General features: G+C 39.7%; 2 protein-coding genes across 5 annotated transcripts; both read right to left on the reverse strand.

Annotated features, from left to right (window-relative positions):
- Positions 1-18: 18 nt before the first annotated feature.
- LOC137783810 (cyclin-dependent kinase 2-associated protein 1) lies at positions 19-3688 on the reverse strand. The gene is made up of 4 exons (XM_068574143.1): positions 3421-3688; positions 1827-1927; positions 914-1040; positions 19-269 (listed from the first exon to the last, which is right to left on the reverse strand). The coding sequence occupies exons 1-4, from the start codon at positions 3485-3487 to the stop codon at positions 202-204; spliced, it is 363 nt and encodes a 120-aa protein (XP_068430244.1). The 5' UTR covers positions 3488-3688; the 3' UTR covers positions 19-201.
- Positions 3689-5207: 1519 nt separating this feature from the next.
- On the reverse strand, positions 5208-22513 carry sbno1 (strawberry notch homolog 1 (Drosophila)). 4 transcript variants are annotated; one of them, XM_068574769.1, is made up of 33 exons: positions 22193-22513; positions 19728-19847; positions 19546-19644; positions 19204-19431; positions 18992-19127; positions 18268-18368; positions 18051-18147; positions 17580-17740; positions 16636-16769; positions 16462-16552; positions 16220-16381; positions 15983-16118; positions 15765-15870; positions 15513-15666; positions 15242-15424; positions 14598-14695; positions 14361-14512; positions 14027-14236; positions 13756-13926; positions 13491-13660; positions 12506-12637; positions 11943-12078; positions 11743-11855; positions 11581-11652; positions 11402-11501; positions 11172-11246; positions 10431-10577; positions 10133-10227; positions 9937-10023; positions 9259-9396; positions 9093-9169; positions 7742-7935; positions 5208-7411 (listed from the first exon to the last, which is right to left on the reverse strand). In XM_068574769.1, exons 2-33 carry the CDS (start codon positions 19845-19847, stop codon positions 7269-7271), a joined length of 4218 nt encoding a protein of 1405 aa, XP_068430870.1. In that variant the 5' UTR covers positions 22193-22513; the 3' UTR covers positions 5208-7268. The 4 variants fall into 4 exon arrangements, with proteins under 4 accessions (XP_068430870.1, XP_068430874.1, XP_068430871.1 ...); XM_068574773.1 differs by having other exon boundaries at positions 18992-19124; positions 22106-22513; XM_068574770.1 differs by having other exon boundaries at positions 22106-22513.
- Positions 22514-23947: the final 1434 nt, after the last annotated feature.

Consider the following 23947-nt stretch of genomic DNA (forward strand, 5'->3'; position numbering starts at 1 on the left):
TCCTGCAGAAACCTCAGGAATCATGAATTGTGTTTTTTATTTATTTTTTTCTCTCCCCCTTTCTCTCTCTAGGAGCTTGCTTTTTTCCCTTCCTTTGTTCATTTACTTCCTCTTTTTTGAAGGAAATGCCATGCAAGTTGTTTTAATTTCATGAGACGCACACTGTTGGTTCTTCTTGCAGGGAGGAATGTGTGTTCGCAGCTAGGATCTCGCGTTTCTCTCCGTCTCAGCCAGGCATTCACGCACCAACCCTCTGGCGTGGATTATACCTTTGAAGAGACACAAACACAATTCAGGTTAACAAACTGTAAACACTGTACGTTGTGCACTTGAATTGATCTGCATATGCAGTGCAATTTTGTATATTGTTTACTTCAGTAAATGTACTAATATTACACTGTGGAAATACTCCACAACAAGTAAAAGTATGAAAGTATTACCAGCAGTAAAATGTCAGCGTTTCACTATAATATCTGATGTTTCTGTATTAATATTCCTGCTGCATTAATATGTATGTTGCATGTTAACTACTGTATGTCCTGTTGCTGTTTAGTTTAATCTATATCAATGCATTACATTTTATAAAATCATTACATGTTTGTAGGATCTCTGTCCTGTGAGAACCTCGTATCAACACATAAAGAAACACTTCATCCTTCATTTGATCACAAACATTCAACATCAACACATCTGGAGATACGAGGTCTTCAATGAACAGGAAGGGGATGAAAAACTATCATGTGAAAAGTAACTAAAGCTGTCCGACAAATGTAGTATACAGCACAATATGTACAGAGATGGAGTGAAGTAAAAGTCTAAAGTTGAATACAATGGAAATAATTAGGTAAAAACTTAATGTACTTGTTCTTAACTTAAGTACCGCACTTGAGTAAATGTACTTAGTTGCATTTACCTCTTTTCAGTCTCTCCATTGCACTCTTACTTCCAGCATACGTGGGCCTGATCTCCTTCCCGAGCTCTTCGATGATGGCCAGCAGCTCTGCATATTTGTTTTGAGGCACTTGGCTGCCACTGGAGCCCTGACGTTAAACAAACAGAACACGATCAGCCAGGTCCAACACGCTTTACAGGGTTTTTGGGTTGCAGAAGGCAAAGAACATCCCAGTGAGAATTTTAAAAAAAGAAGTGTAATCTACTGTTGTTATTTGTATTCAGCCAAGTTAGATTATACATACAGTATATTGTTGTGTCAATGCTTATTTACGTTTATATACAATATTTCATCTACATTAATGGGTATAAAGTTCCCCAAAAAAGGGATTAAAACATTCATATGGGAATCAAATGTTAAGGCCTTTCAATAAACCAGTGAATATCCTTCCAATAAACCAGTGAATGTCCGTCCAATAAACCAGTGTATATCCTTATAATAAACCAGTGAATATCCTTACAAAAACCAGTGAATATGCTTATAATAAACCAGTAAATGTCCTTCAAATGATCCAGTGAATATCTTTGCAATAAACCAGTGAATGTCCTTATAATGAACCAGTAAATATCCTTCCAATATATACATATTCCTGTGCTAATAGTTAAACATTGTATTGCACTAATTGATGTTAAGAAACTATTCAAAAATTGCACATTTATACACATCAAAAAGAGTTTACTCGTCATGTGAGGTGCTACTCGACCTATGAAAACAATTGTATAATATGTTCAGTTCTTTGACTGAGCATTATCTTTGTATTCTGTCTTTTACAGCCCCCCCTCTACTTTATAGAGGTATAATACATACATGTACGTAGGAACACGCTGAGCTGAAACGTCTGTGACCGTCAGAGCAGCAGTTGAACTCAAGTTACCTGTGAGAATCCCAGAGATGGAGGTCCATAGTCGCTCAGGAGGGGCCTGTAGGACTGCAACGTGGCCAGGTTAGCTGCTGAGGGAGACTGCAGGCTGCCAACTGTTCACAAAGTACAAGTCGACAGCAGTGAAGACGACAGCACAAAAAACGACAGTATGTCACCGGCGATGAAACACATTCCCATTAAAAACACTTTGTCCAGCTAGTAACAAAGTACATTTACTCAAGAAGTGAACACAAGTACAATTTTGAGTTAATTCTTCTCTAACCAAGTTTTTAAAATTCTATTCTACTTTCTACTGCACTAAATTTAGTACTATTTAGCACACTATATTCTATTTGTACCTGCAGCTACTTTGCAGATTAAGCCTTTAAAAAAACAATAATGAAATAACTCAGATTGTAAAGTAAAAGTAAAAGTACAATAGTATGAGCATCAACATATACTTAAATTACCAACATTAAAAGCGCTCAGGCACCTTTCTGATTCATATGTGTTTTATTAATGGATTATAATTATTGATGCATTCATCCCTTTAGTGTTGCAGCTGGTAGATGTGGATCTCATTAGATTTACTTTATATACAGCTGGGTAATAATACATTCTAATATATTACCATGGTATTAGTACTTAACGCTAAGTAAACGATTCAAAATCTCACTGAAATAGTTATCATCAAAATATACAAAAATTTGAATAACATATACTATATTATGACATTATAAACGTCATCACTTTAATGTTACAGCTGGTAACGGTGGAGCTCATGTCCCTCATAATAACACAGCATGATTTATAATTTATTTAGTTGTATTAATCTGAATGTGTAATGACTCAGTCGGGAGTAAAAGTGTAATATTTACCACAAAAATGTAGCTAGCTTACTCAAGCAGAAGTGTCAATATGTATAAATACTCAGGCAAAGTATCTACAAAATGTATAGTACTTAGTAAATGTAGACTACTTACAGTCTACTTTTAACTCTTAAAGTAATATTAACTTATTTCGTTATCGTGTTATTTCTATTTAGTTTAACACGTTGACCCCTTTTCCTTTTCCACCGCGGAACGGAGGGCATCTTTTTGTCCTCCACCTCGCCGCTCCCCTGCCGCTTTGTTCGGCTGCAATGTACAACCTCCGACGCGAGATGTCCTCGAAGAGCCATACAAAAAATAAAATTAAAAAAAATTCAGAGGCAGATCAATCAGCAGCTCCGACCGGAGGAGCATCATGGAGGAAACGGAACAAGGGCTGGCTCAAGAAGACACGAGTGATACATTTTTGTCACCGTGTAACGGCAACCAACCGTCGGGACCCCGCACGGATGGATAATCGCGTTTTACCGACCGAACGCCTCGCACTTCCTCATCCCAACCGTCGTCCCGACCGCCGCGGAACGGCGCTCTTTTTTCGCCCCACATTAGTAATAATGGCGGATATGAATTAGCCTAGCTCCCAGGATCTGACCCTATATATATAACTGGACAAAAACTACAGACGCGGTCTTTCTCCAGGTATTCTCCGAGACCCCGAATTTAACACTCGATTTAACGGACGGACACTTTGATTTTCCGCCGTTTTTTCTCCTTACCCTGGTTCCCAGAAGTTCCCGGAATGTGCTGATGGACATTGGGTTTATAAGACATTCCCAGAGACATTGTAAATTAAAGAAATAAAAATGACCCGAAATTCAGTGAAGCGTCTGTCTCTCACTTTTTGTTTACAACAGCGGCACCGGCAAATATGGCCGTCACTTTATATTGACACCCACTGTGCTTTCTAACACTGCTACTATCCATTGCGGGCGATCAAGAACAAAAAGGAAAAAAACGGTTAAAACGTAATTTAGACGATGAAACGACGGAATTCGCACGCGGTTTTCACCCGTTTTAACGCGTTTGCTTCGCCTTCACCGGGAAGTCTTACTTTAAACTAGACTTTAAAAAAAAAAAAACTTATTTAAAAAAAAAAAAAAAAAGAACATGTGAAGTGTGTTTAGATTCATTCCTTCACATTTAAGAGTCTTTTACATCATTTATTTTTTTACGACACAAAAATAAAAGTTTTTTTTTTTTAAGTCTGAAAAACGAACTTCGTGCATGTATATTTACATTGACATAAAATGTAATGAGTGGTTTTTGTTGTGTTTTTGGTTAAATATAAACACTTTACCACTCAAGAGGAAACAACATACGGTTTGAAGATACCTGTCTTTGTCTGTGGGGGCGCATCCATTGTTCCGTCTGTATATATATAAATATATATACATAAATATTAACTGCAGAGGTTTAATAATAAAAAGTTAATAAAGGATCCACTCTTCTTTTTGGAGACATGTGGCTGCGTTTCTGCTCTTCTTCCATTCAAATAAAGCAGACAGTTAAACTCTCTTGCCCACATGGTTGGACACACAAGCACAAGATTTGGCCCAATCCTGGACCAGTGCCATGACCTCTGACCCCCAGTGAGTCAGTGGGACGGCCTAGCTGATGGGCAGATATCACTGGGTTACCAGGCCCTGACTTTACGACACGTTTGGGGACAATGTGCTGCTTGTTTTCGAAGAATTTAGATCTGATAACACTAGTAATTACATTCATTATTGTAATGACTAAACATCTTAGATGTGGAAGAAGTACTTAGACCATTTACTGAAGTGATAGTATCAAGACAACAAATAACTGCAACACGCAAACAATATGTAGAAGTACTCGTCCTATTCAGATCCATGTTATACTTAGAAGTGGTTCTGTAGTACAATAGCATCTGTGGGATATATGTATGACTTATTACGTATGAATATTTAATATTTTACTTTCAAATAAGAGCATTTCATTATTGTTTCTATACTTTTATATTAGTTTTTAAATGCTTTTATTATCAAGCACCATTTGTCATCAAATGACATGTAATGTCATTTCAAAGATAAAACATGCTTTTACATATAAACAGTTAACGGAGAACACACTTACAAACATAAATAAGTAGACTATATATATTATAAATAAATAATATTACACTTGTAACTATACCTGCAAAATGTTCTTGTCACATTTTGTATCTTTCACTAAATGCAATACACAGTACTGTATAACTAACACGGGCCATCTCCTACTTTGCTAATTAAATGTACATTTACTCCATCACTACTAGAGAACACTAGGTAAAAAACATGTTCAAGTTACTTACATTTCCGATCTTTAGAAGTAGAGATTTAAGAAAAGTAACAAGCCCAAATAAAAAGACTTAATCGAAGCGCTGAAGTAGACGTGGATATTTTTCCCTAATCAAACATTTTTATAATTCAAATGATCGTAAGCTTCTGTATTTGCTGGCGGGATCACATGTGTCTGTAGCACAATAACCAGGACTATGAAGTAGAAGTATACCAAGCTTTATTGAGCATCACACTCATTCATGTACAGGTGAATATTTGTACAACTCGGTCAGTAGTGCAACTCGTGCAAAGATGAAAAGAAAAACAAAACAAACAACAAAAAAAAAAGGAAAAAAAGTCTTTCAAGTGTTTCCGCTTCAGGAGGAGCCGACGATCTGCTGAGACGAGACGAGCGGCGGTCAAAAACCTAGCAGCTTTTGACGTCTTGAAAAGACTAAATAAAAACCGGTGTCGTTAGCGTTCTATGCGGCAAACATTCAAGTTAAAAGACTTCTCAGTTAAAGAGCAGATCAGCAAAGTCTGTCCAACGGCATCCGTCGTATTTTTTAAATCTGTTTACAAAGTGTACAAAATGCACATTCGTATGATACAAAGACTTCCTCCCATTTCACTTGTTTTGCACATGTATCAATGAAAAAACGGAAGAGAATACACAGTTAATAACACAAACTTAATCCACAGGTTGACGATGCGGCCGAGCGATTAGAGGACACATCCCGTCTTTTGTAATTAATCAGCTATGAGGACAGCTAAGCAGACTTTGGTCAGTCCCTTCCAGTGCAGATCTAATAGAAATCATTACAGGACTGAGCAGGTAAACCGCTCGACAGAAGCAGCCGTCCGTTTGTTATTTATTTAGAATCACAACTGGGCTCAAGACAGCAGAAGACTTGGAGAGACATTTGAGGCTTTTTACTGTGAAGAAATGAGATGAAACCACCAGCGAACCACGACGTTACAGAGGAGCATTTGGAGTTGCGTTCATGGTTTTCTCAGGAAATTTTTCTTTGTGTTTTTTTTCCCAAAGAGGGTCTTTGTACAAGTTTACACCTGAGCAGACGTCTGTTTAATAAAACAAAAATAAACAAATGTCGGAGCAGAGCACGGTGCTGCTTCCGAAAGCAGTTTGAAAAGAAAATATTTAACATTTCTCACAACTCCTTCCTCGGCTGCTGAACTGTAGATTACACGTCTCCTGTCCAGCCGGCTGTCACCGACGTCACACAAAAGATCTACTTTTAAAAATTGGACAAAAAGGTGGTTTCCACCTGAAACACAAACCACAGAAGTGTTGCGATCAACTGGGGGGAAGGGAGCAGCTAACTTCCTTTTTTTGTGACTTCTAGTCCCATAATAGAGATAAAAGACGACACTCGGCAACTTGAATCCCGAACAATCTAGATTGATAAATAAAACTACAGGAAAGCAGGAACTGTCCCCTTAATGACAGGAGGAATAAATACAGCGAGAAAAGTCTGTTTCAAATTTGGTTTTGGGAACCTGACTGCTGCTTCAGACAGACTTTAATGATTGTTAAGCGTTACCACGTGGACGAAGGGGAACTAAATGATGAAATGAATCAATCTGAGACTTTGGTGTCGTCTGCGATTACGACGCAAGAGGTTTCCTGTAGTGAACTGGACGACTGTTCTGCATCAAGTTTCTTCTTCAAACTAAACTCTTCGTCTCTCTGCATCAGTGCCGAATCAAGTTTGAGCAGCTATGAACGGATATATATTAATATGGGACTGTAGTTCAGCATCAAATGCCTTTCTCTTTTAATGAATCAGACTTTTAAAAGACTCGTGGTCTTTGTCTCATCCGCCTTTGGTCTGAACCAGGAAAAAGTCTTTGCTTCTCGCCAGGTAGTCCAGGACTGAACAGCTTAAAGCACGGGCGAGGAGCGGACAACTCAACGCGCCCTCGAGGTCTCAACTGTGTCTCCATCAACACGCCACAAATCTTTTTCACTCTGAATGTCAGAGGACAAAACATCACCCATCAAAATCTGTCTAGGTGAACACAAGAGTCTCTGGAGAGAAAGAAAAAAAAAAAAAGAAACCCTGAAATCTTTTCTCTCTGTACAACCGCCGCCTCGCGTCTTGAGAATCGGCACAGCTCGGGGCGACACCTCTGACCCTCAGAAACAATGGAGGGGTGGGAGGGGGAGGGGGGTTTCCTGGAGATAGAGACTCACGAGTCCAGATCCCTTTACGTCGGGACGTGAACTCGAGACGGGCTTCAACGCAGTCCACCACAGGCTATGTGTTGGGGGCATGACAGAGACTTTGGGGGTGGAGCTGCTGCTGCTTCTGAAGCTCCTGCACGGCGAGCTGCTGGCTCTGGTCCGACGTCGACAGCTTGTTACTTAACGGAGACACGCAGTTTGCTGGAATGATTAGTCCTGTGAAAAAGAAGAAAAAAAAAAGGGTAAAGAATGAACAATGAGACCAATCTCCAAACTGAACAACCACACTTTTAGTTTAGAGGTGTGTAATGTCACCAGATAGCAAGAAACTGAACCAAAAATACTGCAGGTGTATAAATTATACACCATATTTGTCAATTAAAGACTTCTTTGATACATTAAGTTTGTTTTTGTGTTGATAAGAGATCTGAGGCCACGAACATGTGGCCTCAACAGAGAACTATGGATGACTTTGACGATTTAGAAGATCGAGTCTCTCGTCCAGAAATATCACAGCTGTTCCTTTAAAACAGCCCTTCAACTCACCGACTATTCTCTGTCCGTCTTCTGTTCTGAGTCGGACGATCTGCACCTTTACGTTGGTTCCACTGACCGGCGTGAGAACCTCCTCCAGCTCGTTCCACACGCTGAGCACTGAGCCGCACAGAACGTAGTATGTCCGACACCGGAGACCGACTTCACACTGGAGGCCCACCGACGCTTTCTTGCAGTTTCCCCTCCTTTGAGCAGAAACAAACATTACAGGAAAAAAGTTAATAGTGAAGAAGAGAGTTTGGCTTCAAAGAATTAATCAATCGATATTTTATAATTGGTCCCTTTCAAATTAATTGCTTAAACAATTTTTACAGATCGACTTATGTGATTACGGCTTTTATTCTTGTTATTGTATTTTTTGTTTTATTTGTTCTTATCGTATTGATTGGTTTTATTGTTTCATCTATTGTTCCGTTTCAATGACTTGCTTCTGCTTTGTCCGTCAAAAAACACTTCTTCAATCCTGAATTGAAATGTTCTCTAAATAAAGTTATTATTATCATCATCAAATCCCACAAGAAAAAAACAGAACTAGCAAAGTCTTTTAGTACTTTTACTTCCCAACCTTGTTTGTGACTTTCAAATCAAATCCATTTCTACAGAGGATAGAAACCTATTATACAAAATAAAACACAGGTCACACATTTTTATTTATTTAAAGTTATCATCTAAAAACAATTGGCCACTGTAGTTTTTAAATTTAAACTGGAGAAAATAGTCCATTTGTTGGAGAATTATTTCAGTAACTAATTCATTCACTTGGCGCTCCTGTAGCCGGACGTGTACGTGAGTTAATTCACTTTTCACTGGGATCACTGGCAAGAACATCCAAAAACTACAACTCATTCAAAACAGCGCTGCCTGATGAGAGTCCGCAAATATGAGCACATAACACCAATCCTCCAATCACTCCACTGCCTCCCTGTCTCAACCCGGATTGACTACAAAGTTCTACTCCTCACACATAAATGCATCAATGGGCATGCACCTCCCTACCTACAAGAACTCATCACTCCCCAAACCTCCACCCGCACCCTCAGATCTTCCAGTAGCTCGCTCCTTCGGGTTCCCCACACCAAGCTCCGCACCAAGGGCGACCTGTGGAACGGTCTCCCTGACCATCTGAGGCCAACACAGACCCTGGACTCTTTTAAGACTGGCCTAAAAACCTTTTTATTCAAGAAGGCGTTTTTACTTTGAGTTGACTTTTATGACCTTAATTTTATGATTTTGATTTTAACTATGTGGCACTCTGAGATTCTCGGATGAAGAGTGCCTTACAAATAAAATGTATTATTATTATTATTATTATTATTGAGTAAAAAAAAATAGAAATACATACCAATAAGCATGAGAGCAGATATTTGCAGATGACTTGTACTGGTCAATCCAGTGCTGCTTGGCGTCGTCAGACAAAACCTAAGAAAAAGGTAAAAAAATATAATAATTATGTTTCACCACGTAAAACATTGAGAGTTCTAAAAGCATTGAAAATAAAGTTTTCTGACCTTTTTGAACTTCTTCTTGATGTCTATGTACGTCTCCAGTTTGACTTGTCTGCCGGTGTTCGGCCTGTAAACCAGGAAGAGCCTCTTCTTAGCGTTCACCTCTTTGACCAGTATGGCTGTTTTCTTGTTGTTCCTCATCTGAAATCAAAAAAAGGTACACGTTGTACTTCATGACATTTCGCAACGCGGATCTGTTTACTCATGGTGGGTGGCACCACTCGGCCGTTAAAAGCAGTCGTGTCTTGTCCTCTGTGGACCTGGAGGAGCTTTGTCAAGTCTGAGATGCAGGGACGTTTGAAAAGAATATTTCTCAAAGGGTTTGAAAGAGGTGGGAATATGCCAGTTTAGGGTCTCGTGAAAGAAGCTCTCTGAGTTGGATTATGGGAAATGAAGAATCTAGCATTCCTGGACTGACTTTACATGGGACTAAAAGTACGGAAGTCTCTCCTAATTCACAAGTTCGTCCTTTGTAAATTCGCTAAACTTAATAGAAGTGCAAATTTTCATGTTAGATGTTGTGCACTCAAACATTATGCATCTAACGTGTGTATAGACAACACGAAAAGTTGCACGTCTCCTGGAACATCCTTCTGAATACCAATAATAATATGATTTTATCCTCTGCATGTATTCATTCATTGAATTAATCATTGATAAACCCCATTAACCCTCTCATACCTGAACATAGAAACCATCATCTTCTCCGTTCTGATCTGCCCAAGCATGCGTGGCTTCCTCCCACGACATCCCCCTCTCCACACTCACCTGTGAAAAGAGGCAAAGTCAGGTGATGTTTCTGCAATTTATTCATATCCATGAGCGGGGAGGAAGGTCAGTGCAGCACATAAATATGTAAACACATGCGTAAACATACCGTGTAGAGTTCTACATGTCCTGAAGTTGTGTAGCCCGGTGTTAGAAATTTCCTGCAGTCTACCTTCTTCACCTTCTCATCACCGGAGCCCAGATCTAGAAAGAGAGGACAAGAAGATATTTGAAAACTGAAATCCAACCTTCAGGGCAGACGGGTGATTTTGCCTCAAAGAATTGTCTCAGAGCATTAAGCACTTTGAATAATTAAAAATAGGAAAATGTCGTCTGCCCCAGTTTTGCTTCTGCATGCATGCACGCACGCACGTGTGATAGAAATGGAGAAAGACGGCCGTCTTTACCCAGAATGCCCATGTCATATCTGCCGCTCTTCTTGGCTTCCTGGATGACAGCTGCCAAAGTGTCGGAGAAGTACTGGAACAAGGCATTTTGCTGCTGGACCTCCATCCCCAAAATACGGTTCAGGAACTTCCCCATGTTGTTGTAGTCTGCAGCCGTAAACAAAGATATATGAATTAATACATTCATGTGGAAACGCAAAACTGTTCATGCAATGCAGGACACATTTAACGGGAATAATAGTTGGTATTATTGGGCAAAAATGTAAGGGGGTGGGGGGAGGGGGAGACATTGCCATGTTGTATAAATTTAAGAATATTCACCCAAACTTTTGTTGGCCACATTTTAAAGTTTAATTCATCGATCTGGAGCACTAGAGACAAATTATGAGGCCATAAACTATTTTGTGCTCTCGTAAATTATTTAATGATTTACAGATTGGTTGTATAAATGGTGACGACGAGCAAAACTAATGATATAATTCATGAGAAACACTGGATTATTAATGTTAAATGAGAACCATGCAATTTGTATTATATAATTAAGCAGCAAAAACATCAAATGCATCAAAAAAACATTTGCTGCTTGATGCATTTGAGTTAATTTTCCGACATTGCACTGCCTGCAATGTGACTATTGCTTATGAGCACATTGCAATGTGGATGCATATCACAGCCCGAGTGGCGACGTCATTGCTATGAATACATATACACACTTAAAAAAATAATAATAATTTAAATCACCTTTGTCCAGGTTCATTGTGCCAGATCTGTCCTCCAGGTTTATGAGGCCCACACCAATTAATCCTCTTTGAATTTCTATAGAGGGAAAAAAACTGGAATCAATGAGGCATACAAGAAATGACGCAGACATACAGACGGAGAACCAGTTGTACAACAATCAATACATTGTTGGAATATTCACTGAAAAGTGATGAATCGCATTGTGTGGAAAGACATAAGAGTCAAAGTACCTTTGAAGAAATCTCCTTTAAAGTGAGCGGGCGGAGGCACTAGCGGAGAATCGAGCTTCACGATTGACTTCATCACAATTTCCAGAGCATTTCTTCCGTACTGCAGCGAAGATAAAACGAGAGTGAGCCATCGGCAAACACAGAACTTCACAGAGACGAAAAAAGCTTGATGCGCTTACTTTGTTGTCAAAATTAAACCTGCTGAGATCTCGAGTTTCTGTAGCTCTTCTGTCTCCATGCGTGAGAGCTCCCTGTTACACAAAGAAAAAAGTTGAATGCAGTTGAAGTTGAAGGTCCTTCAAGTTTCTGTGTTCTTGATTGTACATTCGATGGGGACTTACCAGACTTTCTAGTCTTTTGGCAACAATGGATGCAAACCGCTGCTCTCCTGCGAGCTCTGATATGAGGAAGACGTATTCTGGAGCCGTGACCTGGTTTGACCTGTGAGTTCTCCCTGTGAGCAAACAATCGGCGCAGAACACAATCAGTTTGGTACATTTTGAACCACGCTGTGTCATGCATTACGTGAATATCTACTGACCGAACTGCTGTATCGCTCTGTCGGCGCTCCACGGCAGCTCCAGTGTCATGTGGACTCTCCGCCGCTGGTTCTTCACCCGCCGGTCGGCCTGAAGGGAAATACCCGAGCTGGCAGCTTCCGAGATGATGGCTATGTTCTGGAAAGAGAAAAGAAAGACAGTTAATGTTCTTTTTCCACAAACAAATGTGGAATGAGCAGCTGGTGTTCTGTATTTATTAAAGCTTGTCAGTCCTGTGCAAAGCTTTAAATCGCTTTAAATTGTTTTTTCATTCGTTTGCATTATTGTAAACTTAGTTAAGTTACTCAGACTCCTGACTGTGCTCATTGTGCGCTGCTGACGATGTCTCATCTTAGCCTTTTGAGTTGAACATATTTAGACGTATTTTCTTTCACAAAATTAACACTGGAGACGGCAAAATGGTTCACAACTAACAATGGATGTTTTCTTGTCCAAGATCACATGAACTACAAGTGTGAAAGCCCCTTGGATCCTTATTAAGTCATAAAAGAACCAAACATCCAACAACTTCTCGACGTCTCATTAAAAAAACCTTTGCCTTTACCTTCTCTCCATCCATGAACCTCTGCTTCTCTGTGAGATTGAGGATTTCCACCGGGACGTCCAGCTCGGAGCGAGACTCGTACGTGATGCTGCCATCGTCATTGCTGACCACGCGACCTTTGCGACCGGTCATCTGAAGCAGTCGAAGAAACAGCGAAGGGAGTTAATTTTCAAAACAAATACTTATGAAGCACTAAACCTTCCGCTTGTGTTAGGGTCGGCACCGACCCGCTTTAGGTTTTAAATGCATACAAGAACCATATAAAACGGGTTTATTGAATCAAGGCCTTTTGACTTTGTCGTCAGGAACCTCTAGTCCAACTAAACAAAAAGGAAAAAAAAGTTTCACTAAATTATAAAATGCTCTGGTTGAAATGATGACCTTTGTATGTTAGTGTCGGTTTAGACCCAGTTCGAAACATAAACAACCAATTAAGCAAATCTTGATCTTGCAAATCTATATGTTGTGTTATGACTTCTACTGCTTTTCATTTGTGTTTGTATAAAAGTTAAATTGCTGAAAGAAACTTGTTCTTGACGTAAATATACATGGGGTGAAATTGACCCGTAACTCCATAGAAATTACTCTAGTTAATATTATTAAAATAAATAAATAAATAAAACAAATGTATTTAAGAGATGTGTTCTAAAACCCCTCAGTAATAATCCGGTAACACAACAACCTTTGATTTATTTATGATTCTCTCTTTTTTTTTAAAATTGAAATGGAGGGGTATCCTGACAAAGAAAAGGCACACACCAAAAATATTAAAACAAACAACAATATGTTCATGGTTAAGGAAGCCTAGCAATGTAACCAAGAGATGAGAAACAAATTGAATGATAGATAATTGTTTTTAGTGTATTTTACAGCCGATTTAAGACATGGGTTTAAAACGGATTAGTTAACAAGATGCTAACAGAAAGCGAACACAAGAGGAAGGTTAAAAAAAAGAAAAAAGAAATACAGCCACAAATGTTCCTACCTCGGCTACGTTCTCAGGTCCTCCCAGCTCGTCTATCAGCTCGTCCAGAGTGTTGGGAGGTAGATCCTCAGCTAGGTCCTCAAGTTTTTCCAGCAGATCTTTCTTCATTTTCTGAGCATGTTCCACTGCGTCCTGACTCGTTAGGCAGCTATCCTGAATCTCTGCCTTGACTTATGAACAAGTGAAAACGAGGCGTTCATTAACCCTCAAAAAGGCGGAATCAGAGCGCTGTCATCCTGTAACTGCTGTGTGGTTTTGTGCTTACCTATGGCGGGGGCGCTGGGAGCGATAACAGTGGCAGTGAAAGCAGGCCTGGTGGAGCCCAGACCAGAGGCCAACAAGGCACTTTGAATGGAGTCTGGATCAATACTCTTCTTTTTCTTTTTCTTCTTCTTTTCTTTCCCTTTCTTTGGTTCCTTTCTAATGAGCCACGGATCTAAAACACGAGGAGGTATAAAAGGTTTGCCGTGAGCACCGAGTCGGATAAATGCAACCGTTTTAATTCAACTTCCCCGACATCCTTCTAGCCGTCTCACCGTCTTCCCCGTCGTCAGACTCGTCTCTGAAGGGGTTGAAGTCGTCGTCTTCTTCGCCTGAGCTGATGGACTTGAAGCTGTCGTCGCTGTCTTTGCCGGACTCTTCGTCCGACTCCTCCGACTGGCTCTCCTCCGAGCTGGTACCCGACAGGCCGCCATGCTTGCGCGGCTTCTTCTTCTTCTTCTGCTGCTGCTTTTTTACCTCTGGACCTGGTGAGATGAATCGGAAATTTATGAAAAAATAAAAACATTAAACATTTCTAAACAGCACATCATTTTCATGAGACGGATGCCATTTTTAAGACAAAGCCACATGTTGTAAAGCCTTCATTACCTTTCCTTTTCTTGCCCTTCTGTTCTAACGGTACTGCTGTTTCAGTGGGAGACGGGGTCTTCTTCGCCGAGAGGTCGATGCCGAGCAGGCTGTAAAGCTTTTGTCTGTCAGGAGCTGGAAAGTGCTTCTCGACCAGGGACTGCAGCACACCTCTAAAAACAAACCAAAAAAAAGCATTTCATTATAGCGAAATATGTACATTGTACAGTTTTAAAATTAGCTTTGTTCAGTCCGTACTTTGCAGTTGAAACGAAGTCGCTGAGCTCTCCTCCTCCTTCCTCCAAGGCCTCCAGTGTTCTTGCTTCTCCAGTGGACTGGAGACCGATGACCACACACTGCAGAGAAAAGGTGGATAACATCAGAGCCGGCAGAACAACATAAACAGTTTCAGAGCATCTTTAGCAAACTCGTATCAAGCTGTGGCCTCTGTTGTGTATTTAAAGGCTGTGGAGAAGTTGAGTACCACGTTTTCCTGGCATTGAAGAGTCATTAACATTTTTGGGTTTTGGAGCCAAGGATATATCGTTCATTGTGCTTAACTGCGAATTAGTAATATCGGTGTCCGTTGCAACCACATCTACTGGCATGAAAACAGAAAGTCAGTGGTGAAGTAAGCCCGCCTCCTGCTTGATTGGATTGGTTGTCTCGGTCAATTGTGACATTGAGGAACGGTGCGACTCCACGCTTAATAATAATAATTTAACAAGTCTGAAAAAGGCAGCGCAAGAGAGGAGTGCACAGCAGACGCACTGCACCAGAGATCGTGTGATCGGCCTACAATGCAAACGCAACAGCCTTTTAAAAAAAAAAAAAACACACATTAAAAATGAAATCTGAATTAATTGTGCGGCGCCACATACTGTTCATGTTTCAAGACTCACCTTTCCATTTTGGACCTCTTCTCTGGCCAGCTGCACCACTCGGCGGACTTTGGAGGCGATGCAGAGGTATTTGAAGAACCTCTGGTGAGCGGACCAGAACTGGCCCCACATGGACTTCTTCATGCGCTGCTCGGCGTCCATCAGGTTCGCTGCCTGCTGGAACTTCTCACGCGCGCTCACCCACTGGGAGAAGCGTAATGAAATCTACTTATTAACTGCGAGGAGAAATTGAAAGAGTCGCAGAAATGATTCTTTACTCGTATGTGCTTACCAGCCTCACAGATTTGTTGTACATGTTGATGTATTGCTGAGTCAGGGGAACTTCCTCAATCTTAAAAGTCACACCTGTAAAACTCAATTGCCTGGCAATATACATCCCCCTCAATTTCATATCCATGGCTACTATCTCCATGGCGCCAACACCTCTGAAAATGATGGTGGGAGGTGAAGGGGGAGAACACAGGTCAGGACATTTTCCACACATCAGGCATTTATTTTGTCATCTGCAAAAAAAGAAACTAACCTGCGCTCAACAGCCTGGATAAAGTTGCCAAATTCTCTGAAGGGTGTTTTATGCCCCCAGATACCCAGGCGATTCATGTAGGCCATATTTCGCGGCTCAGAGGCACCTGGGATAGAAAAGGTACATTTTTCAGATTTCGCATCGTTTGCCCAGATTCACCAGCTCCAACCGAGTTCACACCGTCTGAGAGCTCATTTGGTTTGATTGCGTCTACTAACCTGTCGCACTTGCATACACAACCCGAGCCTTGGGGAGTTTGTTCTGCAGCTCCAACACGGCGAGTCCGGTTTTTGTAGGTTTGGACGATCCAATTGGACACACGTTTTTGGCTTTGTGACACTCGTCATAGACGATCTCAAAGATATTTGGTTAAGGTAAAGACAGTCTACAAGGATCTTGTTTACATCAAAGCAACAACAGAGGAATCATTATTTGTCGACGGCTTGAAAGGATACAACTCCGTCAAAGTCCTCCCCACACCAGTGGAGGAGCTGCTGGAATCTGGTCTTGTACTTCCCACCTGATTGGCTCTCTCCAATCAATGAAGAGTAGGTGGCGAATATCACACCTTTCTTCACACTCCCATTGTGTTTCGAGGAGATTTTCCCATATTTGAACTGAAAACATAACCGTGTCAGTTAACACTTGACATTAGGAAAGGCAGCGTTTTCATCCATGCACCATAAAAGTATCTGACCTTGTTTAGTGAATGAACCTGGATGTTTTTGGCTCCTATGTCCCTTAAATCCCTTTCGGAGTCGTACTTCAAGTCATTCGAGACACTAAACCTGAAAAAAAAGAACATTTATCTGAAGATAATACATCATAATCCCCAGAGTTAAATGTGATGTAGAGGACTTTAGGTATTTACCAAAGAGATCTCTTCCTGCCTAAAAGGTAATTCTCGTAAATGATCCCTGCAATGGTCCGGCCTTTCCCCACACCGGCTCCATCTCCAATTAAATAAGCAGCTCGATCACCGCTGGGGAGGAATGTCTCATGTTGCTGTGGCGCACGGGGAATACAAACAAACAATCAAAAACGACACCATTTTCCTTTCAAGACAAGTTTAGCCACACAAAAAAGGATTTACCTCCAGTTTATTATTTGGCACCCAATTTTGTCAAATTTTGTCATTTGATTGATAGGAAAAGTCTTATTTCAGTCTCCAAAACTCTAGGTCATTTTATTAAAAAATATGACCTTAGAAAAGTGACCCAGAGAAAGGTAATATTGTCACAATTTCCAATATTCAAACTAGTATAAAAACAGATCATTACATTTGTAAAGTAAACCTACAATGCAGTCTTGTTCAGACTGACCCCTGCTCTGTCCATGTGTATGGCCATGAGATTTTACTGTACAGTTTTAGAGAAAGGTCACTTCAAAGTCAGCTTCAATGACATAATGATATTGATAATGTCACAATTTACAATATTCAAAGGGCTATAAAAACAGATCCTTACATTTATTAAGTAAACGTACAATGCAGTCTTGTTCAGACTGATGCTTGCTCTGTCCATTTCTATGGCCATGAGATTTTACTGTACAGTTTTAGAGAAAAGTGACTTCAAAGTCAGCTTCCATGACATAAAGACATTCATAACTTCACAATTTCCAATATTCAAAGGGCTATAAAAAACAGACCCTAACATTTGTAAAGTGAAATTACAATGCAGTCTTGTTCAGACTGATCCCAGCTCGGTCCTTGTGTATGCCCATGAGATTTTACTGTACAGTTTAAGAGAAACGTGACTTCAAAGTCAGCTTCAATGACATCAGCGAATTTCCATCCTTCATAAAAACTCTGCTTACCTGAGCGGCATACGTTATCGCCTCCAGCTGCAGAGCCGACAGGCAGCCACGATCAATGACTTCCTCCGAGATGGACAGTCTGTACCACACTTCTGGAGGGCTGACACTGGACAGGGAGCTGGTCTCCACCACAGGATCGGGATGCCGCTGGCCGATCTTCACTGCATTGGCAAACAGACCAGACAGTGGACCGGGTGATGAACAATAGCAGGATGTATTTTGTTTGAGTTGACTGTTGATACAGTGCGCTGTTGTTACGATCACTCAATCCGGTGAGTGCAGCGCTGCTCCCTACTTTGTTTCCTGTGTCTGGCTGGATGCTGCACAGTAAATGTAAGCCTCATAGACAAGTATGTCAACAGCTTCATATTAGAGTCAGAATGAGCAAGACTATATGCTTGTTGGGTGTGGCTTGATGAGATTAAGAAAAGGAAATATAATACAGACATTAAAAACAACAGCCATACTTACATTTCATTGGCATGTACTCTGCATAAGTCTCTGCATGGCCCAATTCGTCTTCCTCTTCCTCCTCGGGTTCATCTTCCTCCTTCATCCCTGGAATTTTCTGTCATCGTAGATTGACGTAAGAGTTAATACCAATTTGCCAAAGGTGACTTTAACGTGCAAACACACATGGCAGACACACTTTCAAGGGCTTTCTAAAAAATGTAATTCAAACATTCACCAGAGAATGCGGGAAGGTTTGCATTTTGATGTCGTCATTGATCCAGACCCTGGCAGGATCTTTACTAAACACTTCCTTCTTGATCCCATTGTTCATTTCACCTGAAACACCAACAGAGACAAGTCCTATTATCACGTTATTATAATTTGGCTTGAGGGAAAATAAACAGGCTGTTGGTGGTGATAACCATCATCCACAAAGAAAACTGTTGCTAAATACTGTTACTAATGGGATAGTTATTATCAACATCTGGTCACTATTTTTAGACCAAACGATCAATGAATATAATAACAGTCTAGAATGAAAACTAAATAGCTAGATGCAGCCTGATTGCATTCATGAAAGATAAAGTCCCTAATTAATGTTGATGGGAGAGTTTTGAAATTAGTCACGCGTTTCCACACAGGAGAATCTGTTGCGTGATTTTATAGTCAGACATAATTCTTTATGCTTTTTGTCGATTTTGCCCTTTTTACAAAAACAGAGAAACTGCTGAACACAGATTGAAGGTCCTAATTGATCTCTGCATGAAGAACCAATGAAAGTATCCAGAATTCACATTAAATACTACAGCTTTTGGCTCATTGGTTCGGTTCTCCGGACCTCATACAAACTCGTTCTCATGACCTCTTAACACCTTATGAACTTCTCCAAATGTAGATAATTGAAAACCATACATCACGACAAAACAGATATCTAATAGCATATAAAAACAACAAATGACCTGTGGCGGTAGCTGATGCCACTGGTGGAGCAATGTTAGGTGGAGGCTTTAGCCTCATGAGCTCCATCAGGCTGTTGCCCTTTAGACCGGTGCCCTTCACATTGCCGGACCGAAGGAGGTCTTTCAACTGAATCTGCTAAAAGAAAAAATATGATCAGTATAACCGAAAGAAATGCTTTTTCTCTGTGTGGTTTTGTCCTGACAAAACGTACCTGATCTTTGTTAGAAGGCACTACTGTGGACGCTGACGAAGGAAAAGTCATGGTGGAGGGACTCGAACATCCTCGCAGGGCTGAATTATTGACATGGACCACTTTGGTGACAGTTATGGTATGTTTGACAGGATTTGTAACTGATTGTTTGGTCACATTAGCTCCTAGTGACGGCAACTGATTTAGCTGATTTAAGACAAACGTGGTGGTTGATGGCTGAGGTTTGTGCTGTTGGAGACATTGAGCAGAGAGTACAATTGAGTTTATTATGATACTTCAGCTGCAACATAGCATAAAGTGTTCAATAATTAATTAGTGGAACTCAAAGCACCGTCATCTTACCCTGATAGTAACTATAGGGACTGGAGCTGGAGGCCCAGTTCGAGCAATTTCCACTGACTCTGTCCCCACACCAACATCCAGGGCACTGATGGAAATAGACTGAGAGAGGACAAATATCAGACATTAACATTAAGTTATGACATTAACAAATCACCTATTCTCCATAACAAATACCATCTTACTTGCTGGGTTGTAGAGGGCTGTGCAGCATCCTGAGAATCAACATCAAATATGCCCATATCATTTGGACAAATACCACTCTCACTCAGGGCAGCGAGAAGTAAATCCTGTCCAGGATCCATCTGCAGAACAAATGTATATACACACACGTTAATAAAAACAACAATAAAAGTATAACAAACATGTTAAGGCGATGATGCAATTAGTGGATTAATTTGACCGTGATGTATGAAATCAAAAAGGAGTAGGAAATGTCTAGCTTCAATAATAATCAAGATTTTAAAAATATTTGTACAAATCACGTCATTTAAACTAAAAACTTTCCAGAACATAATGTAACACTTGGTAATTCAAGATTTAACATTGAGGTGACTTTGTGAGGAGGTTCGCATACATTTACTATAAATCTAGAATCAAATCACACCAAAAATACCTAATGTATCCTTGTCCCAATAGATTAACCAGAAGAGACTGGCAACCACAAAGCACTTCAACAACAACAAAGTATTCAACCATAGCCATGAGTAAAACCATGCAACACAGACATGTGACCCCCAACCCCGTCCAAAAAATATGTGATCAAAAACGGAACACAACGTAAAGCCGTTTCCAAAAGAAAAACATGTGAAACAGTCTGTGCACAAAACCAAACATCTGTTGCTTAACTTTAAAACACACGAGTTATGTTCAAGTCGACGTGAGCGCCGTATTAGACCCAGTTAGAATATTCACCTCCTCGGCGTAAATAGTTACGCAGCGCACGCCGAAGAAAAGTGAAAACAAAACCCTAAAGCCTAACAGCGACTCTGGGACGTTAGCATAAACTCCACATTAACGATAACTGCATAAAAACGAAACTTAGTCATTTCTCGCAGCAGCACTGTCTGCACGCCAGGTCAGACTTGGTCCAAAGTGACCCAAAACAAGACACGTGCTTTTGGTGCGCGCACAGCTTCCTGGTCCCTCCGACTCAAACGTAGCTTCCCCTCCCGGACTCCTCGTTAGCTTCGCGGGTTAATACAAATAATACTCAAACGAAGCGCTTTTATTTTGAGATAGGACCGGGCTTTTTAAGCGCCGATGGATTCCTAGTAATCAACGATGTTTAATTCGGCTCACCCACGACTGGCACACTTATCACACGAGCTAAACTGGCCCTGTTGAACGAGGGTGACACGGCTTAACCGTGCTAATCGAAAGCTAACGTGCCGAGTATAGATAAAACCAGACCCTGTACAAATAACCACACATTTAAAGAAGAAACTGCTCAGCCGCCCAGTGTCAACAACAGTTGTCAAAGAAAAATGGCTCACAATGTCACGTTAGCTTTTAACGTTAACCCCGCTACGACCACATACCAATATTACCCATTTATTTGCTGATATCTGCCCATTTTATTCCAAATATCTCACTTTGGCTATAACTTGAGCAAATGCATTGGCAGAATATGATAATAATAAAAAATATTTAAAGTTTGTTTAATTTTGCTGCAGCATAGGGTGCACATATATAAAAGGGAAAATAAACTAAAATATAAACAATTACATCGGTCAGTAAGTAACAGTTTCATACATGTTTAAAGAGTTATTGAGGGATTACGGGCAAGTAAATACAACTAGTTACTTAACAAAGTTAGTTCATCTGATATTATTCTATTTTTGCATACATTGTGCATTTTTTTCTTGTTCTATCCCATGTGTTTATATATTTTGCACTTTCCTTATTATTCAATGCCATTTATTGTATATATTGTGCATTTTTCTTATTATTCTGTTATTTATTGCATATATTGTGCATTTTCTATATTTTATTCCAAAAGCATGTCCCCTCTTATGAAAGTGTTGCCTATTATAATATACTTTATACAATAGTCCTATGTTTTGGTCAATATTTTCCGTCCGTTTACCTTAGTAAATGATAAGAACCGAAATAAATGAGGAGCTTACTCATTTATTATTATTTAGTTGTATATATATATATATATATATATATATATATATATATATATATATATATATATATATATATATACACACACACACACGAGGATATTTGTGGAAAAGGTAAACGTTTGATGTTGACGGTTAGCTATATAAAAAATAAACAGGTTGAAGATAAGCTGCTAGCTTGTTTAGCTAGGTTGTACAAGGAGTTGCTGCTATAAAATGCCTTCATTTGTCCTTAACATTAAGTTTATATAACTCCACCTTTAATAACCTTAAAGTGTCTGGGTGTCCTTCCCCAGCCGAGCCTCAGCAGCCTGCTTGAGCCCGCATTGTTGTGATGTTGTTGATGTCACTGCCGTCGCTAAGCTAATATTAACAACGAGGAGGAAACGAATAGACGCATAAAAAACACATTTATATATAGTTATACTCACTTTAAAGTGTCGCCACGCAGAGACACGTCTGTGTTGTGACGTCGGGGTTAAACAGAACCAGACCCGCGCGCGCTGGAATCAACTTACTTGACAGTCCAACGGCCACTCTCGCGCCGCTCTGCTCCGGTTCGGCAGTTTGTTGTCCTCTTCGCTTCGCTGAGCTCACGCCATCTTTTTTTATCAAACGGCTCAGCCGCATGCTGGTCACGTGACGCGCGCGGGCCCCGTTTTTTTTTTTTCGCAGTCAAACTTCTCGTCCGGCGTCGGTGGAAACGGGTTTCCGAGCTGCCGCGGGACGTCCCGCCGACGCGATTAACCGATAAAACCGAGAAAGTACGCATTTTCTAAACCGTTGGCGCAAACGGCGAACATAGCAGAGTCAGCGAGCTAAACGCGACGTCACGTGACCACGCGAGATCTCGATAGGAAGTGACGACGCAAAGGGTTTCTTCTTCGTGGTTCGCTTCCTTGTTTCCCCTCTGAAAGTGGATGAAGTATTTAGATGTTAGTTTAAATGTATTTAGATGTTTCTTATTGACAATTTGTGAAACTGTACATGTGCAATTGGTAAATAAAGATTTATTAAAAAAAATACAAGCAGTATTTAGATAATGTATTTAACCTCATTAAAGTATGTATGACACTGTAGAAATCCTGTACTTCATGTCCTGCTTTTCAAAACTAATGTAAAAGTACTAATACTGCACTGTGAAAATACTCAACTACAAGTACGACAATTAAATGCCCTGCATTTAAAACCATACTTAAGTAAAAGTGTCTAAGTATTATCAGCTAAATGTAAGTATTAAAGTCATCAAGGCAGAAAAATGTCCCTGGTGCTTCTTATAATATTTCAGCTGTACTTACACTGTTTGATAGTTTAATTTATACCAAAACATTTTTTTTATTAACTCTTCCAATGACAGTGACAGATACATGTTGTGGAGTAAAAAGTACAATATTTATCTCTGAGATATTGGGGTAAGCATTGTGCAGATCTGGGCTTTATACCTCAAATATGATACTTTTTACTAAACTGCTTTTATTTGACAGCTACTGGTTACTTTGTAGATTCAGATTATTAATACTCAATATAATCAACAAAAATAAAGTATTTGAATATTGAATTGTTTTCTTTTTAAATGAAATGAGAGTGATTAGGGAGTAATTAAGTATGAGCATGACCAAACACATAAACACAAATCAACAGTAAAATAAATTCCGTAACCCTCATTTTCTATTCTAGTTTTCTACTTTTAAATACATTTGAAAAAGTAATTAAATAGACAATAAAGCAACAACATTTGGACCAACCGCACACAGAAGAAGTGCAGTACACTGTAATAGGCAAAAAGAACCGGTACTAATAATACTAATAATGTTCATTTGTTAAGTTTATTCAGGCTTATTATAATTTCTTTTCTGAATTAATGTGTTAATCACTTTAATGGTAAAGCAGCTCACTTTTTTTGCAATGCCAGGCAGGAGTCAAGCCTTTATTTGTAATAAAAAATAATAATATGTTTTGTATTATTAATTGTGTATTATTAATCTGAATCTGCAATATAACTGGTAATTAAAGGTATTTTGAAAGCTGAAAGATAAATGTAGTGAAGTAAAAATAATACCTCTGAGATGTAGTAAATGGAAATATTTAATTTCTAAGTACATTTTCTTTCCACTACTGACATTAATTACAAAAACAGAGCTAATTCCTGTTTAATAATAATACTTGTATTGTATGTTTTTTACATGCAAAGTGCCTTTAGTACCTTTTAATGCGCTATACAAATAACATGTATAATTATTAGTATATATAAACGCATTACCGCTGTGGGCCTG

Source organism: Clinocottus analis, unplaced genomic scaffold (genome assembly GCF_023055335.1).
Source record: "Clinocottus analis isolate CAN_PGR_092001 unplaced genomic scaffold, fCliAna1.0.p SCAF_13, whole genome shotgun sequence".
Taxonomy (NCBI): Eukaryota; Metazoa; Chordata; class Actinopteri; order Perciformes; family Cottidae; genus Clinocottus; species Clinocottus analis.